General features: G+C 55.0%; 1 protein-coding gene across 8 annotated transcripts in view; it reads right to left on the bottom strand.

The window, feature by feature from the left end:
* The window catches only part of TNS3 (tensin 3), a 226,698-nt gene that overhangs the window by 81,600 nt on the left and 128,749 nt on the right, over nucleotides 1-16,349 (bottom strand). For all 8 annotated transcript variants that reach the window (XM_029232983.1, XM_029232982.1, XM_029232981.1 and 5 more), the window contains 3 exons: nucleotides 13,392-13,521; nucleotides 12,987-13,052; nucleotides 11,934-12,038 (listed from right to left, as the gene is read on the bottom strand). In XM_029232983.1, coding sequence (XP_029088816.1) covers nucleotides 11,934-12,038; nucleotides 12,987-13,052; nucleotides 13,392-13,521 — 301 coding nt within the window. The remainder of the gene's footprint in view (nucleotides 1-11,933; nucleotides 12,039-12,986; nucleotides 13,053-13,391; nucleotides 13,522-16,349) is intronic.

Below are 16,349 nucleotides of genomic sequence, written 5' to 3'. Positions count from 1 at the left end.
GCAGCCCACCTCCAGCTCTCACCAGCTGTAAAACATTGTTCGAGCCACGTGATCTGCTTGGCTTCTCAGCTTCCTCTGGGACCAATAACCACGAGGACAAAAGCGGTAGCAGTAAGCTAGCTGAGTGACGCCGAGGGCCTCTGCATCGTCTCAGTGGGCTCACCACAAACTCGCCTCTGCTGAAGCCGCGCGGTCGTGGGAACTGTGCCCCGTTCCACAGGGCTCAGAGGCAGGATGACAGCCACATGGGCGGATCTTCCAAAGCACACCCAGGGGCCTTCCTCACCTCTGCACATCTCGGGACCCTCACCCTAGTGGTTAGAGACCGTTTCTCCCCGACCTGCTGCAGCGGCTCTGACTGACCAGCTGTGGAACCAGCGACAAACTGCCCAGCTTTCGATTTTGAGAATGCACCCTGGCACTGGCCCAGCCCTGCAAGATGTTGAGAAGCAGGCGAGCATCTCAGTGCCTGCTGTGCGGTGTGCAGGCAGAGGGGGCACCGGGGGTCCCAGTCTCTGAGGCCTGGCGAGCACTGCCACAGAGCAAAGCAGCTGGAAGGGGGATGGGCCCAGGGCAGGAGGCTGGGCTGGGCGGGGTCAGTGACCCTCTACATCCTCTGGCCAGGTGGAGAGCTGCAGGTGGCTTTGGAAGTGTCCCAGGGATGCCTCTTCCCTCGGGGGCCTGTGGAGGCTGCAGAACCTTCACAATCAGGAGAAACACCCAGGCTAGGCCGGCGTCCCTCTCAGCGGAGTCCTTGTCATCTCACCAAGTCAATAAGACTCCCCTGTGTTTGTACTGAATTAGCTCCTATTCCAAAACTATCGAGAGCTAAGAAAGGATGGCCACGCTGGGGCCTCTGAGAATATTACCTTCAGTCTACAACAGCACAGACGGTGACTGATAGAGATGTCACAGGTGAGATGAAATTTGCCCTTTTCCCCTAAACAAAAGGCAGAAGATGGCGATGAGCTGCTAGGAACCCCAGGGGTGTGAGAGCCTGGCCCAAGCCCCTCCTCAGGCCGAGTTCCAGAAATAACTCCACAGGGCACGGAGCTTCTCTGGATATGCTATCCTCATACCTTGCGAGCAAACGCCTGCCCGAACCCCCGAACCCAAAACTACCCCACTGAATGCCAGGCGGGGAGGTGGCACCTGGCCTGCCAGGGGGGCAGATGGAAACCGCTCCCTTTGGAGCCAAGTCGAGCTCTGTGTAAATGTTTTCTAAAACCGAGGCAGGCTGTAAATTCTTGAAAAAAACAGTGAGAGCAGGAGGGGGCGCGTTCCAGCCAGAGAGGCACAGGGCTGTCCGGGAAGGGACGCGCCAATGTCAGGGCCCAGCACCTGGGAAGCTGGAGCCACACCGATTCCAAGCACTCCTGGCGGTCCCCTGGGCGAGGCCCGGAATGCTGCGATAAAGGAGCGTTGGGATTCACAGTAGGGAGGCAGCAGGCGTGTCCCGGCCACAGTGACCATGCCCCAGACAACCCACACAGACACGATGCTGGCAGGACCACTCCTAAGGGGGCCCCTCTCCTGTCCAACCAACACCCCAGCTCGGGCCGTCCTGTCGAGGGCGCTTATCTTGGCAGCCGATTCCCTTCCAGGCACTCCAGTGAAAACAGGAGGTCCTGCGGCCCCACTCAGAGGCCACCTGGGCCAGCCAGCCGCAGAGCCGGCCACGAGCTTCTGCACATAAACCCCACTTCAAGCCATCACTGAATCTCCAAGGGCAGAAGCAGCTAAGACTCCTCTAAACTGCAAACGAACAGTCTTCCCGGAGGCCTCCCTGGCTTCCCCTCTTGCCAGGTTAAAACTGCTGTTCAGCTCGTTCCTCACCAACGAACACCCTTCTCCTCTCCCGGGAGTGCCATCCTATCCCTCTGGTACTTTTTCTGGCTGGCAACTCTCTGGTCTCAACTGAGGGTCTCTGCAGCCTAGCAGAAGCCGTGCACACGCGCGCACACATGCACACACATGCTCCCTGCTCACCTTCCTTCCAGACAGCCCTGCGGCTTGTTCAGCCCACATCTGTTGGGCCCTGAAGAAAGCCTTCAACCCCAGAACGCAGAATTCCGGGATGGGGGCATGTGTCCCCCGCAGGGACCCAGCCTCCCACTCTAGGTAGTGGAAGGTGGAAGATCTTGTTAGCTAAGAAAAGGACTTTGGTTCCACCCAAAAAGGCCAGTGCAATGTAAACACGAGGGCGGGGTTTCCTGCAATCAGGTTTAGTGAAATTTGAACCCTGGAGGCTCAGGAGGCGGGGAAAAGGCTTCTATTCGAGAGCCACCCAGCGGGACCAGTGTTCCCTTCCAAGCCTCCCGGGCTGACAAGCTGACGTGCGGAGCCAGCACCAAGCTGCCTGGGTTTACAAACCACAGTTTCAGCATCGTTTGCTTTCTTCGGCGTATCTGCCAGGAAGTCTTTGCCTTTACACCCTCCATCTCCTGGGGCTGTGTCTCTCTTTCAAGCTCGATGTGGCCAAGTTCACTGTCAGTGTTAACTGCACACAGCCTATCTTTCGGGGATTCCTTGCACACCCAGACCTCCACGTGCTGCCCAGCAACACCTCTGCACCTCAGGCCTCTTTATGTGCAACTTAGGTGGGCTTCAGCGAACGGTTTCCCCCTGTGCTTTGATGGCATGCTGGTCACAGCACAGCCACACGCTCCGAGTCTTAAATGAACCTAAGACACCAGAGCAAACAAGCAAAGCCGTTCTGATGCCTCCAGGATCCCACAGCACAACTGGAACCTTCACAAACGTCACCACCCAATCAGCCTGAGTGGGGGGAGACGGGACAGAGCCAGCAGGTCCCAGACACAGATTTCTCCAACAAACCCCCCAAACGGCCACCAAGGCACAGGTTACACTTGTGCTCAGGAGAAAGCATCTCTTTATTGCGGAACACAATGCACTGCTTGTGCAAGAAGGTCTATTCAGTTTGGTGTTCGGCAAAGGGTCCTGACCAACCCCCGTTCCTGTCGAGGGAACTGACATCATTGTGCCCACTCTGCAAATAACACTGTCACTGCAATAAAGGAAGTGACTAACTGATCACACAATACTTTGCGTCAAAGAATTCACATCAAAAGAAAAGACGTTAGAAACGGAAATCTGAAAGATCTGGTTTGAGGACTGAGACAAATGGGGCCTGGCCGCGTTGTAGCCAAGGTCATGTCCAGAGGGGGCGGAGGTCCTAGCCTTCTACAGGAGACAGTCTTCAAATCAGACCTCTGCATCCCAAAGCTGACAACCGTGTGAAAAAAACACAGAATAAGGTACCGACAATGAGGAAGAGACAGAAACAGCTGTACCCCGGCCAGTGGTCTCTTTTCTCCATTTCTAACAGAACGAAGCTGCGTGATTAGCTGTGTGTCAAAAGAAGCCTGGCCTTTCGTGTGGCTCATTTTCTACTGCGTGGGGCGCAGGGTGGGTTCTCCTCATGTTGACGGCAGCTTCACAAATGAACCACGACAGCCTCCATGAATGCATGGCAACTGGCACCAGTGTGACCTTCAGATCTTGGCAGTTGTGCTGCTACTCGCGCCCAAAACACCGTCATGTTTCCTCTGCTCCCACCTGTGGCTTTCCATCACACAGAGCCCATTCAGGCTGTTAGTGTCAACCTCTCCTGAAACAACATGGTCTTGTGACACTCTGCTGATGTGTGGCCAAAAGGGAGCCCTGCGGCTCAGTGTTTTTGAAAGGCCTCAAACCTTTCAAAGCTACAGAGGTAGAATTTTGTGCATGGGGTTACCTAACTGATACTGAAAAAGACTTGGTGGGTTCCCGAATGTTCCTGGGAGGAGTCGGCAAAGTGGGACAGGAGACCCGCAGAACGTTCAGTGTGATTCCTGGTGTAAGACCCATAAAGACAGAAGAAATATCCAGAAAAGGAAAACCAACTGGGACTAAAAGAAGTGGAAATTTCACAAAGTAGTAGGAAACATCGGCAGTATAAGAACAGCCCAAGGTCAAAACATGTATAAGAAGGTTCATAGCAGCATTAATCACAAGAGCCAAAAGGTGGAAATAACCCTAATGCCCACCTACTGATGAATGAATCAACACAATGGGGTCTAGCCACACTCTGGAACATTATTCGGCCATAAAAAAGGAGTGAAGTACCGAAACAAAATGAATGAACCCTCAAATCATCAGGCAAAGTGAAAGACACCTGTCACAAAAAGCCACACACTGCACGATTCCACTTGTGTGAAATGCCCAGACGAGGGAAATTCATAGAGAAGGAAGACGAGGTCACCTGGGGCTGGAAGAGAAGGACTGGGGAGTGACTGCTAGTGGGCACGGGGTTTCATTTGGGGCTGACAGAAATGTTCTGGAATTAGAAAGTGGTGACAATTGCCTGGCCAGACCCAGCCCCAGGCCCCAGAGGGACAGCTGCCCACCACGAGGCCGGGAGAGGTACCTCTGCCCCCGCCCCACTCCTTCCAAAACTCCTTTCCCTCTGGAAGCCCATGCTTTCCCTCCAGCCCCTCCTGAAGTACCTGCTTGGACTCCTAGAGCTACAGGGCATAGAGTCCGACCCCAGGAACACCCTCATTGCCACCATCAATACCATCGCCAAGAGAGCATTCCAATAAATGGCAGAGACCCATTTATTTAAAAGGAATAGGCACGTGATAACTGTCTCTACAGAGGCAAAATAAAGGATTTTCCCAGCTGCCCCTTCTTACAAAACACCTCCCTTTTCCCTTAATGCATGGGGAACTTTTCCCTCTTGAGGACCCCTGGGTCCGCTCCAATTTGCAGCCCTTTCCAAAGGTAGCGTGTGATAAAGTCACATCCGTGGGATCTGAAAGCCCACCCCCTCCATTCAGTAAGTCTGAAGAGATGGGAGGCAGGGTGACACTGCAACCACATCAGGCACGAGATGGAAGGAGAGGATACGTGCACGTGCTGGGAGGAGGACGCTCACGAGCAGCTCAGCCCCTTTCTCTCTCAGGCTTTTGCTTCTGCTGGTCAAACACTTCAAGTCTGGAGTCATTCCCGTATTGGTGACATTGCCAAAATGCCTGAGCCCTGCCTTGGCAGAAATGCACCTGCAGGCTCTGCAGGGAAGGCTGCAATCCTGCCCGTTATTGAGGAAGTTCTCCCCACGGAGGACACAGAAGGAAATTCACCAGATTGGATCTGAGCTTAACTCACCCAGCCAACGTGCCACTGCCCAGGCCAGGAGGGAAGCGGCCGGAAGGGGCTCGACTGAGATGCGATCTGGTAAAAGTGGGTCTGCAAGAGCTTTTAAACAAGGGGACAGGGAAGAAACCCCTCCCCACGCCACATGTACACACGCTCTGAGTTCACTCTCATGTACAAGTTGTGTGACTTGGGGTTTTAGGGAAACCAGGGGGTCGGGCCCACTTCTAGTTTCATCTCTCAGAGAACCCACCAGCCGCTGGTCCCCAAGGCAGGGCGCCAGTGACAGAGTGCTCCAGAGACGGGATGCAGGGCACAGGCGGGGATCCCCGGGTGCCTGCTGCTACAGCAGGTGCAGCATCGAAGGGCAGGAGCGATGCCGACGCTAGTCATAAAGGGCAGGAGGAAAAAGTGAGAGCGGGATAAACATGCACTTGGCTGGAGTCTAGGGATGTACTGGAGCTGCGGGCAGGTCAACAGCCACCTGCCTTTCAGAACCCTGCCCCAGAGCACAGGACACGCTCGCTCCTGCGGTGGGTCCCACAGAACATGCTCGCTCCTGCAGTGGGTCCCACAGGGATGGGGGCAAGTTGGGGGCCAAGGACCCCGGTGAAATCAAGCCAACTCTCAGTGCCTCTGTTCACGGTCTGTCCTGGGGTAATGCTACTTAATGCTTCCAGCCATCCCTGGGAGACTGACATGGGCTAATTCATGCAAACTCGTCCAGGACGACATGAATTCTGAGTCGATTTCTCTGACACCACTTGGGCTAGAAAAGCAATGGATTCTGAGGTGGCAGCTCAGGGCCGGTCATGACTCATTAACAGCTTCTGACATCGCACTTAACTCTTCTGACAGGATCCAGTCCATTTCAAAAAGCTAACACCCGAAGGACTTTATGGTTCTTAGCACAGATGGTGAGACTCTTGTATTTCAGATAAGATGAAGCCACGGCCCTCCATCCCAACCGCTGCCTGAAATCCCTTATCAGGGGAGGATTAGCTCTGGGTCAGGGGTTCTCACCTGGAAGGGGACCTGGCAAGGCCAGTGGGTCAGAGGCTGTAAATCAAGAGAGCACAAGGAGGGTGCTTGCTGAGGTCTGAGCGAGAGGCCCACCTCATCCATCTAAACGCAAATGCCATCAGCATTTGACACAGTGTGGGCTGGGTTAACGCCGTTACTCTGCTCGGAACCGTCAAAGCAAGCCATGCTTGGAAAAGCCTGGCTGGGCGCAGGATCTAAGCAAATTCTTCTCAGTCTGGATACAGAGAGTGGAGGCATTCAGTGAGTGGTGGCCGTGGCCAGACACTGATGACACATACACACACGTGTGCACACACACATACACACATGTACACTGACGAGGCAGCCCCTAAGTTCTGGAAGCTCAGCCAACAGCGTTGTCATGCTGCCAGCGGGGAGCCTGGCCTTGGACAGAGAACAGATCCAGGACCTAAGGTCTGATCCTCCAGATTCCAGTGGACCCTCCTTCTGCTAAGTCGCCAAAACTTGCTTTGCTTTTCCAAATCTCAACACCCAACCACAACTTCTGGGAAGAAATGCTTTCAAATCCATGTTCAAAATGGCAACACCTAAATGTCACAAATGGACCTGGCACTTCTAACTCTGCACACACCCGTGGCCCGCCGCTTCCTGACCCAACTTGTCAGCAGGCCACTGCCGCAGGCTCTGCAGAGCGTCCTGCCTGGGAGAGTGAGAGGACGGCGTCTTACTGTGAAGGTGGTGAGAAATCTAAGTCTCCCTCTCCTGCAACCAGCCCCCAGGAAGCTCTGGGACAACTGTGGTCACCTGGGAGGCTGAGTCTGAACTACAGGATGTTTATAAGGTAGCAACTTGAAGTAGCAGAACCAAAACCTGGAGGACGGTGGCCCCCGTCTATGCAACCTGGGATCCACGAGTTTTACCGGTGGCCAGAAACTCATTCATTGGTTAAAGCCAGGAACAGAGGAAAGGGGGGCACAGCAAGGCTTCATGCCCAACCGTGGGCTGTTCTGGAAGCTTCCCTGCCCCAACCCCTGAGTTGAATCTGGCGGAGAGTCTTAGTCATCTACCTCCTAAATAGGAAACCGCCTACTGCCCACCCAGAGCCACACCCGAGTCCAGGGCCTGCAGAAGCCTCTTCACTGCTGCCCTCCTGTCCGGGCCCTGACACCGCCCTTCACCCAGCGCCTGCCGCCTCCTGCAGCATGCCTGCAATGAGGCAGGTAAACGCCGGGCTCCCCCACGCCCCCTTCCCGCACCCCTGCCTACAAGAGCCATCTTCTTCCTGCATCCCCCTCGAATAGACAGGCTGAGTAGCTGCTTCTCTTCCACACTTCCCTAATTCCCGGTACCTAGTCCTCCCATGGTACATGGGGCATCTTATGGCCACTGCTGAGGTAGACAGAGAGACAGGTACACATACACACACTTGCGCACACATACACATCCACACATGTGCACATAAACACACATATGTACGCACGAAAACACATACACACCGTGTATATTAAACACATACACACATATATACACATACACATATATATGCACACGCATACATATATACATACACACACACACACAAATACACACATAGGTATGTCTTCCCCATGAGGTCTGCTTATTTTCTCTCCCTGAGCTCATCACAGCACCAGAAACACAGCAGCCCCTAAGGAAATATGAGACGTGTGAAAAAGGGAAAACGTATGTAGAATAGAAAAGAACTCCCAGAGCTGGGGTTATCTCTAGGATGATCTAATTAAAATAGGCCATTTCAGACAAGGACGTGCCTCGTCGAGCGAGACAGAAAGAGCAGGAGAGCAGCCCCAGAGCCGCAGCCCTCGTGGGAGACAGGGGCGGGGCTGTGCGCACTTGCTTTGCTGGGAACCTGCGTCACTCCCGGCCTCCAGCGGGGGGCTCAACACTGCCTCTGGGCGTGGCACCCCAAGCCCAGGGACCCGTGCGGTGCGGTGGGCACCCCCCCGGCCATCACAGCCTGCTGGCGCAACGCACTCTGTGTCACAAAAAGTTGTAGCAGCAGCGACATTCATCGTTGAGCAGCGTCAGCACCAAGATGAGAGACGGGAACAGAAAGGTTTTCTGGGTGGAACAGAAAAGTCACCAGAGCCGAGAGCAAGGCCCCACTTGGTGTTGCCGTGCCGTGCTGCCACCTGGCCGTGCAGGGAAAGACAGACACGTGCTTCTCCCACATCTCAGGGTGCCGCACACCCTCACCGACCTCATGTTAGACCAGGGTCTCCATCAGTCTCTGGGCTTCAGAGGAAGTGATAACACTGTTTATAGGACCCCGTCATCTGAAGGATGTGCTCAGTGCCTCGTGCTGATCATTTCACTGCATCCTCTCAGCAGCTCTGGAGCTACACTATTCCCACCGTGCAGAGGAGGAAAGGACACAGTAACTTGTCCAAGGCCACACAGCACAGGCAGAGAGGCAGGAAAACAAACCCAGGCAGCTGGGGCAGAGCTGTGACTCTTAGACCGCCCTGGGACAGGCCGGTTGTGGTCCCTGGGCGCAGAGGACTTAGCCCCGCGGGAGGGACAAAAGGAACAGAAACAGTAAGTACAGCCAATCCCCATCATTCATGATTCCATACCTGAAAATTCACCTGCTCACTAAGAATTCCGTACTTGTAACCCTCAAAGCAATACACACAGCATTTTCGTGGTCACTCACTGACATGCACAGAGTGGTAGAAGTTTCCAGGGTCCCACACACAGGCTCATAGCTGTGGTGGAACAAAGGGACCCCTGCCTTCTCCTTTCAGCTCTCACACCATAAAGTGGCCTTCTCCAGGCCTATTTCATGCCACACTCTTTGCATTTCCGTGCACTTTGTTGGTGCTTTTTCTATTTACGGTGGCCCCCCAGCAAAGTGCTGAAGCGCTGTTCCACAGAGCCGGAGGCCATGAGGTGTCTTATGGAGGAAACACGGGTGTAGATCAGCTCTGCTCAGGCATGAGTTACAGGGCTGCCAGCCAGGAGTTCAATGTTAATGAACCACCAATATAGAGTCGGTAAGGTGTCTTTAGACAAAACAGCGCTCGCTGCCCTGTCCTGTCACCCGACACAAGTGGGGATGCCCAACGCAGCTCAACTCCATTTCCTGGGCCCCGAGCAGAGGGCTCACCGTGCAGCCGGGGCCCCGAGGGCAGTGCCCAGAGATGGTCAAGCCCACTGGGGTAGACAGTCACATCTGTCCAGAAGCTCACCACCCAGTGCCCCAGAAATATATCTTTTCTCTTCAAACTGCCTAGAGGGGATTATGCTGTCTGCAGGCCTCACCCTGGCCCAGGGACCAGCAGGTTTTCAGCTGGAAGGATGAGGTTTGCACCAAATAGCATTGGGGTCAAATAGGCCCAGACTTGAGTCCCGTTTCCACGGCCTCTGTCCTGCGTGATCTTGAACACACGACAACTCACTCAGCTTCACCCGTGATCACCAAGAGTACACAACCCCGAATGGCTACCAGCACCCCTCACCAATGTCTAGCTTTTGATTTCTCTTGGGAACTGCCCCCTTTATCTCTAAAATGGATCGCAGGCTCTGATGTGGATTAAATAAAGTGGCATAGGAGAGGCTCCGGCAGGCTGCCCTGCTGTCTGCCCTCACCCCTCCCAACTCCTCTCTCCTTGAAATAGCGCCCCACGAAATTCTGATGGGGCGGCGGGACCCCCATCGCCCCGCCAGGGCCACAGAGCCGGGAGCAGAGGAGTCACTCTCCACAGTGAAGACAGGACACTTGGAATCACTTGTCCACATCCTCACTCAGACATAACAGGTGGGTCAAGGTCCCTGACAGAAGGCCACTGTGGAGGGTCCATTCCAGGACAGCAGGGATTTCCAAAGATGAATACAGCTTACGTAATGCTTCTGTGTGCGTGTGTTTTTCGGGGTTTTTTTTTTTTTTTCAATCAGTAGGGACTAGGGATGGAAGTGCAGATAGAAGAGAGGGCTACAACATCATTTTCTAGCCAAAAGACACGGTTCCATAGGCTACCAAACCCTGGAGAGAGTTTTGCCCTGATGGAAGCATGGCTGAGACCCTGTTCCCTGCCGGCCAAGGCCCCCACCTTTGCAGGTCTGGGGGCTCAGTTGCGCCCTCCTCCAGGGACCCAAGCAAGGGGCTGCAGCTCCAGGTGAGAGCTAAGGGCATCGGGAATGAGTTCACCGATGCAGGTCAGCCTCACCGAGGAGCCCTGGAGAGTTGGGGGAAGGGAGGGAACTTCAGGAAGGGTAATGTTTCCATGTGAGGGAAGCTGTGTATGCTTTCTGGAAGGTGGCTATGCAAGGGTCTGCAGGGCCTTGGCAGCAGGGGCCACAGAGGCAGCACTTAACAACCATGAGAACTCAGAACGCCACATGAGTTCCACCGAGATCAAGTGCAATTGAGGAGGGGCCAGATCGGGGTAGGGGATTAAGAGGTACAAACTATTACGTATATAATAAATAAGCTACAGGATATATTGTACAGCACAGGGAATATAGCCAATATTCTATAATAACTAGAAATGGAGTATAACCTTTCAAAATTGTAAATCACCATGTTGTACACCTGTAACTTATATAATATTGTACATCAAGTATACCTCAATTTTGGCTTCCCTGGTGGCGCAGTGGTTGAGAGTCCGCCTGCCGATGCAGGGGACGCAGGTTCGTGCCCCGGTCCGGGAGGATCCCACATGCCGTGGAGCGGCTGGGCCCGTGAGCCATGGCCGCTGAGCCTGCTCGTCCGGAGGCTGTGCTCCGCAACGAGAGAGGCCACAACAGTGAGAGGCCCGCGTACCGCAAAAAAAAAAAAAAAAATAGTATACCTCAATTTTGAAAAAAAGTGGATTCGAGAGGTCTAAGAAAAAAAATCAAGAGCTCCTGGGAACCCCTCTGATGGAATGCAGTGTGGTGGACGTGCCAGGCACTGCAACAGTGCTTAGTATGTGCAAATGCTTGACAGGGGCTCCAGGGGAGCAGTCGGGTGAAGAAACCAGACAGGGGCCACCCCAGCTGTGAAACACGCAGCCAGCCTTTAGAAACCGCGCCTGAAGTACAACAGTGACGCGGGCTTCACCTCTAGACAGCAGGAGGGTCTGCATCGCAAAAATACTGACACGAGCCCAGACACCCCCGGTGGACAAGTAGAGGAGCCTCACGCCCCCTGGCGTGGACCGCAGACATCCCCAGCCGCCGGTCCCCGCGAGCCCAGAGATGCACAAAGATGGACACTGGCGGAGTTACCTCCACAAGACTCGCTTTTAGCTATTTAATGTCTGGATGAAAGTAACTGGACAAAAATGTTTTGATTTTTCTCTCCCAAATCAGGTCTGTTCTCAATTGGTGGTTGAAAAAGACGAAAGGCCAGTGTTCTCAAGTGCCTAGAAGAAGACTGATCCCTCTTCTTTGAAATCAGCCTCCAGGGGCTTCTTTCTATAAACCTGTTCATTCCTTTCCTCCTTCATGATACTTGTGACCCAAACTGCATATCCCGTGGCAAAGAGAGAATATGTTTGAGAGAGACAGACTCACAAAAACAGAGATTAAATGATGCAGCCATACAACCAGGACACCAGTGTAATGAGCAAACAGAAATAAAACCAAGCCCGATTCCCACGAGCGCCCTCAGACTCACAACGGCGGGGGTCCCGGCCGGCAGGGTTCCCAGCCTCCAAGCAGACTGCAAGGAGATTTCTGATCTAAACGTGAACAGACTGCTTTTTCTGGGCCCTATTCTCTGGTAACTGACACAAGGTAACCAGACTCACCTTCACCGTCTGCGCTCAGGTTCTCGTACGAGTCCCAGCGGATCAGCGGGTCTGCCGTGTTGAAGTCCACAATCACCCCGTGGTCGTTTTGCAAATGCTCACACCCTGCAGGGCGGTGGGACGGGGGCAAGTTAGTTAGAGAGAAGCCGGTGCCTCTGGGCATCTGCCAGCCATGAGGCAGAGAAGCCGCCGCATCTGAGTGTCCAAGCCCAGCCCCCTCCCACACGCCCTCCAGTAATCAGAGCTGCTGTGCGCTGTTTGGGATGAACTGAACAACGGTGAACACCACTTGGCAGAAAGGAAAGACGAACATCGGTCCTCCACCCCACCGGGTACGGGGCTCTGGGCGCTGTCTCTGCACTAAGGGATCACCCGGATGGCTTGGCAGGTCAAGGACCCAGAGGCACCCAGAGGATCGGCCTCAGGGCAGGTGGACGGGAGGGGCAGGTTTGGGCCCTCCCTCGAGGCTCCCTGATCATTCTGAGGATGCCAGGAGGGTTCTTACCCCACAGCCTTGCATTTAATAGTTCATGCCTAAATCTATGGCACTGGGCACAGGAGTAGGGTGCTTCTTTTCCACAGCTATTAAAAACTGAATTAAAACTTTCACGAGTATGGATCTTGGTGATGGAAATGAACCATCTGCCTCCACGATAAAGGGACTGATTTCTCTTTAAATGTATTCTTAGAAGAAAGGAGAGAGTCTGTTTTGCTCATAAATATTTGCAGTCTACTATATTTCTAATCCTCTTTAAAAACATGTAGCTGTTTGTTGAGGGAGACGTAAACAGGGCATCAAGACACAGCCCCAGTCCTAAGGTTGGGCCCTTCCTTGGGTGAGTCACACCATCGCTGGGGTCTTATTGACCCACCTGGGCCCTACTGTCTCTCAGGCAATGCCCTCCCACTGTCTAATATCCTACTATTTTTTAAAATATATTATATTTCCAATTATGTGCAGAGGTGGGAAGCCAGACAGAGGCCCCAGCATATGCATCACCCAACCAGGTCAGCATCCTGCCCCCTGGTTGCAGCATTCTGCATTCTACCCACCTTGAATCTTCTCAGGAGTGGCTGAGAAGACTAACTCAATCTTCCCATTATCAGGAAAACGGTCATCTAAAAAAGAAATCTTATGTCAACAAATTTGGAGACAATGAGATGGGAAAGGGTGGATGAATTTTGTCCTCATATTCCAACCAGGACAACACCCTTCCCAAACCTCCAACAGCGCACCAATGACAGAGGACGTATCAGTAGCTTCACCGTTTCTCTAGAAATTTTTCTTTGTTGGGTCAGTTGCCAGTCTTTTGTGAGACTGGTAATGATTTTGTCAATAGGCTGACTTACGGGTGGAGCGGGGGAGAGCAGTGAAAGAAACACATGAGGCCGCCGGGGGTCCCCCGCCGAGGGTCCACTCCCCACACCCCCAGTCTGGACTCGGGGCAGGGACCTCACCTTTGCTGGCGTTGTCCAAATCCTCCTTTGCAAACACAAGTCCATAGCCCTGAACAGCCCCGGTGTGAAACTGCAGGCGGAAAATGACGTCTCGGGTGGCCGAGCGGTACTTCTTGTGGTAGCACTTGACCTGGGGTAAAGAGGGTGTGTCCTCAGGGGAGCCCGTGCCCGCGGAGGGCGCTTGCCGGGGGGTACACAGGCCGCTCCCTTCCAGGAGGGGCTGGGCGTGCGCGCAGCCACCAGCAGCTCCCAACCCAGGAGACGGGCTGCAAACGTCACCGCGGCTTTGGTCCTTCCGGAGGACACCTGTGCTGTTCCAACAGGACAGGAATCCCACAGTCCTCAGTCCTCAGACGGCCCACACCTCTACTTTGGAAGACAGCTGAGGAATGAAATTCCGTGGCCTCTTCCTCCTCGTTTCATCTAAACTCTCCATGTTTCACCTTAAAGCCTTTCTGTTCTCATGAAAGAAGGAGGCGGTCACCACTTTCCGGACTACACTCAATATTTATGTTGCGTGTTATGATTCAGAGAGAGAGAGAGAGAGATGGGGAGAAGGGAGAGGAAGGGAAGGGGAAAGGGAGAGAGGCCTTGGAATTGAAATTCCACTGCTGGGTTGTCCAGACATCCTGAATGGCCACTTGAGACCAGTCTCCAGAATCACCAGGGATGTGATTTGAACTCAGGCTGTGGCTCCGTGGCCCTAGGTCCCTGGGAGCAGCTCAGGCCCCTGGAGTGACTGTGCTGCTATGGAGGGTGGAAGCACCCCTTCCTGGCACGCGGCAGGGAAGGGTGGGCAGGGGAGGGGCCCTGGGGTCGTTTCCCACCTTTACACGGGGGCCTCCCTGCCCCTGCCTGAGGGGTCTGTGGACGGCGCTGGTCATGGCGGGGTGGCATGCTGCAGGAGAGGGGACCCTTCCTCCCTCCCACGGCAGGGCAGGGCTCCTTTCCAGTGTCCCCAGGGGTCCAAGACCAGAAGCAGGCTGGATCTTGCCCTCAGACACTCAGCAGAGGTGGCCACTCATGCACTGAGCATGCCCGGGAGGAGGGGAGTCTGGAGGTGCAGGGATCTCAGAGGCAGCCATGCTCACAAGAGAGACTCTGCTTGGAAAAAGCTGGGCTTCAACGATTCTGTGCAAGCTCACTGACCGTCCAGACCAGCGATGCGGGAGGATGTCGCAGGTGACCGGTCTATAACTCTCACCAGTGAAACCACCACTCGAGAGAAAAAATAAAGGCCCAAGGAGCCGCGGCCAGCGTGTCAGGAACTGTGCCCCTTAGGGTAGGCCCAGAGGTCGTCTACCTTTGTGCTCTCTACAAGGAGACAGTCTGATAAAAAAATGTAAACAGACCGTCAGGGGAGTGTTTCACGTTGACACACACGAGCTGAGCATTGACGGAGCGGGAGGTGCCAGGCGGCCTGTGCACATGCGGCCAGTGGGGATCGAGACTCAGGCCTGGCCCCCGGCCCCTGGCCGGGGAACCGGCCAACGAGACTTCTGCAGAAACATGAAGCCTTCAATTTGCTTTCCAACAGCAAATGGATCGCCGGCCGCAAGTCCTCTCCCGCACCGCCTGGGGTCTGGATCCTCAGCAGGGCCCCTCAAAGGCTGTCCTCTCAGCCTTCCTTCCAGAGTGTGCTACCTGCACCCTCGCCCCTCCGAGGCCCTCGCCCCACACTGACCGCGCTGACCGCTCAGCAGAGGTCCCACACGTGCTGCGGTGGAGACTCCCACGCAGAGGACGTGCCCACCTCTGTGGGGTGATGGACCCCCCTCTCCGTTTGCCTTTTTCCACTGGTACCTCGGAAGTACGAGGGAAAAGGGGAGAAGACTGGAGAAACGGAAAGAGAGTTTCAGGCGCACACCAGTCTGGCCCTTAAATCTTTATCGATACTGAGGGGGACTGAGGCTGAAAATAACCCAACAAGGCCTCCAGAAGCTGACATCCACTGAGGGAAGCAGCCCCAGGCCAGCCCACAGGGTCACGCTACACAGAGCTGGCAGCTCCCCCAAGCTGGCACCAGGTGGACACGGGAGCGTCGCAGGCGCTGGGTAAAGAGGCATATGCAGCCTCGGGCAGCGCAGAAGGCCCAACGACAGCTCCCTTTCAGGGACACCTTCTCCTGCTCTGAGTTAAAGGGTTCAACCTGCAGGCAGCTCTTGACGGCAGCTCATGCCAACCAAGAGCCCCCGGGCCCGGCTCCCACCTTCCCCAGAACCCAAGACGTTCTGTGGGCTCCCCTCCTCTGGTCTCACCATCACTCATCACAGCAGACACACACGCGCGCGTGCGCGCGCACGCGCGCGCACACACACACGAATCCCAGCCCACTCCAGGCACCGGGCAGGGGAAGGCAGAGGTCACCACACGCCCTGGGGCACGGGAGGGACAGCAAACGGGTTCACCCTCCCTAGGCTGCTAGCTCCCAATCATTCTGGGGCACAGGCACCTCCCCAGGCCCAGCGTGACTCTACTGTCTAAAGACTCCCAGTTTTTCACACGACAAGGGCTCAGGGTGGAAGGAACACAGGGGTATTCCACTGCCACAGAGCAGCCGCCCTCTGCGCACACGTGCCCTCACCGAGGGGCTTCCGGGGCCTCCTGACAACCCTCGCTGGTGGAGACCTGAGCCTCCCATACTCCCGCCCGTTGTTTCACTGTGGACTTCTCTTCCCACTGCTCAGGATGGTACCCGCCATCCCCTCCAGTCCTCCTGGCCACCTCAAGAATGACCCCCACTGTCTCCTGAAGGCACAGAAAAGCGCAGACGTCTCAGTCACATGGGGTCCTGGCGGCTCCAGCTGGAAAGGAGACGGACCCACCCAGCAGGAGCCCCGCCCCGGGGGCCTCTGGCACACCCTGCAGAGCCAGCAACAATGCCTCATCCGCACCAATAAATCTTCGTAGCATCAGTGACAAGAGACCAGAATCAGGCTCCTAGCGCTCCATGGAAAG

The sequence above is a fragment of the Monodon monoceros genome, unplaced genomic scaffold, assembly GCF_005190385.1.
Source record: "Monodon monoceros isolate NGI ecotype Baffin Bay Population unplaced genomic scaffold, NGI_Narwhal_1 Super_Scaffold_2, whole genome shotgun sequence".
Classification (NCBI taxonomy): Eukaryota; Metazoa; Chordata; class Mammalia; order Artiodactyla; family Monodontidae; genus Monodon; species Monodon monoceros.
Note: the sequence above shows the minus strand (reverse complement) of the source record. Positions and strands in the feature narration are given on the sequence as shown.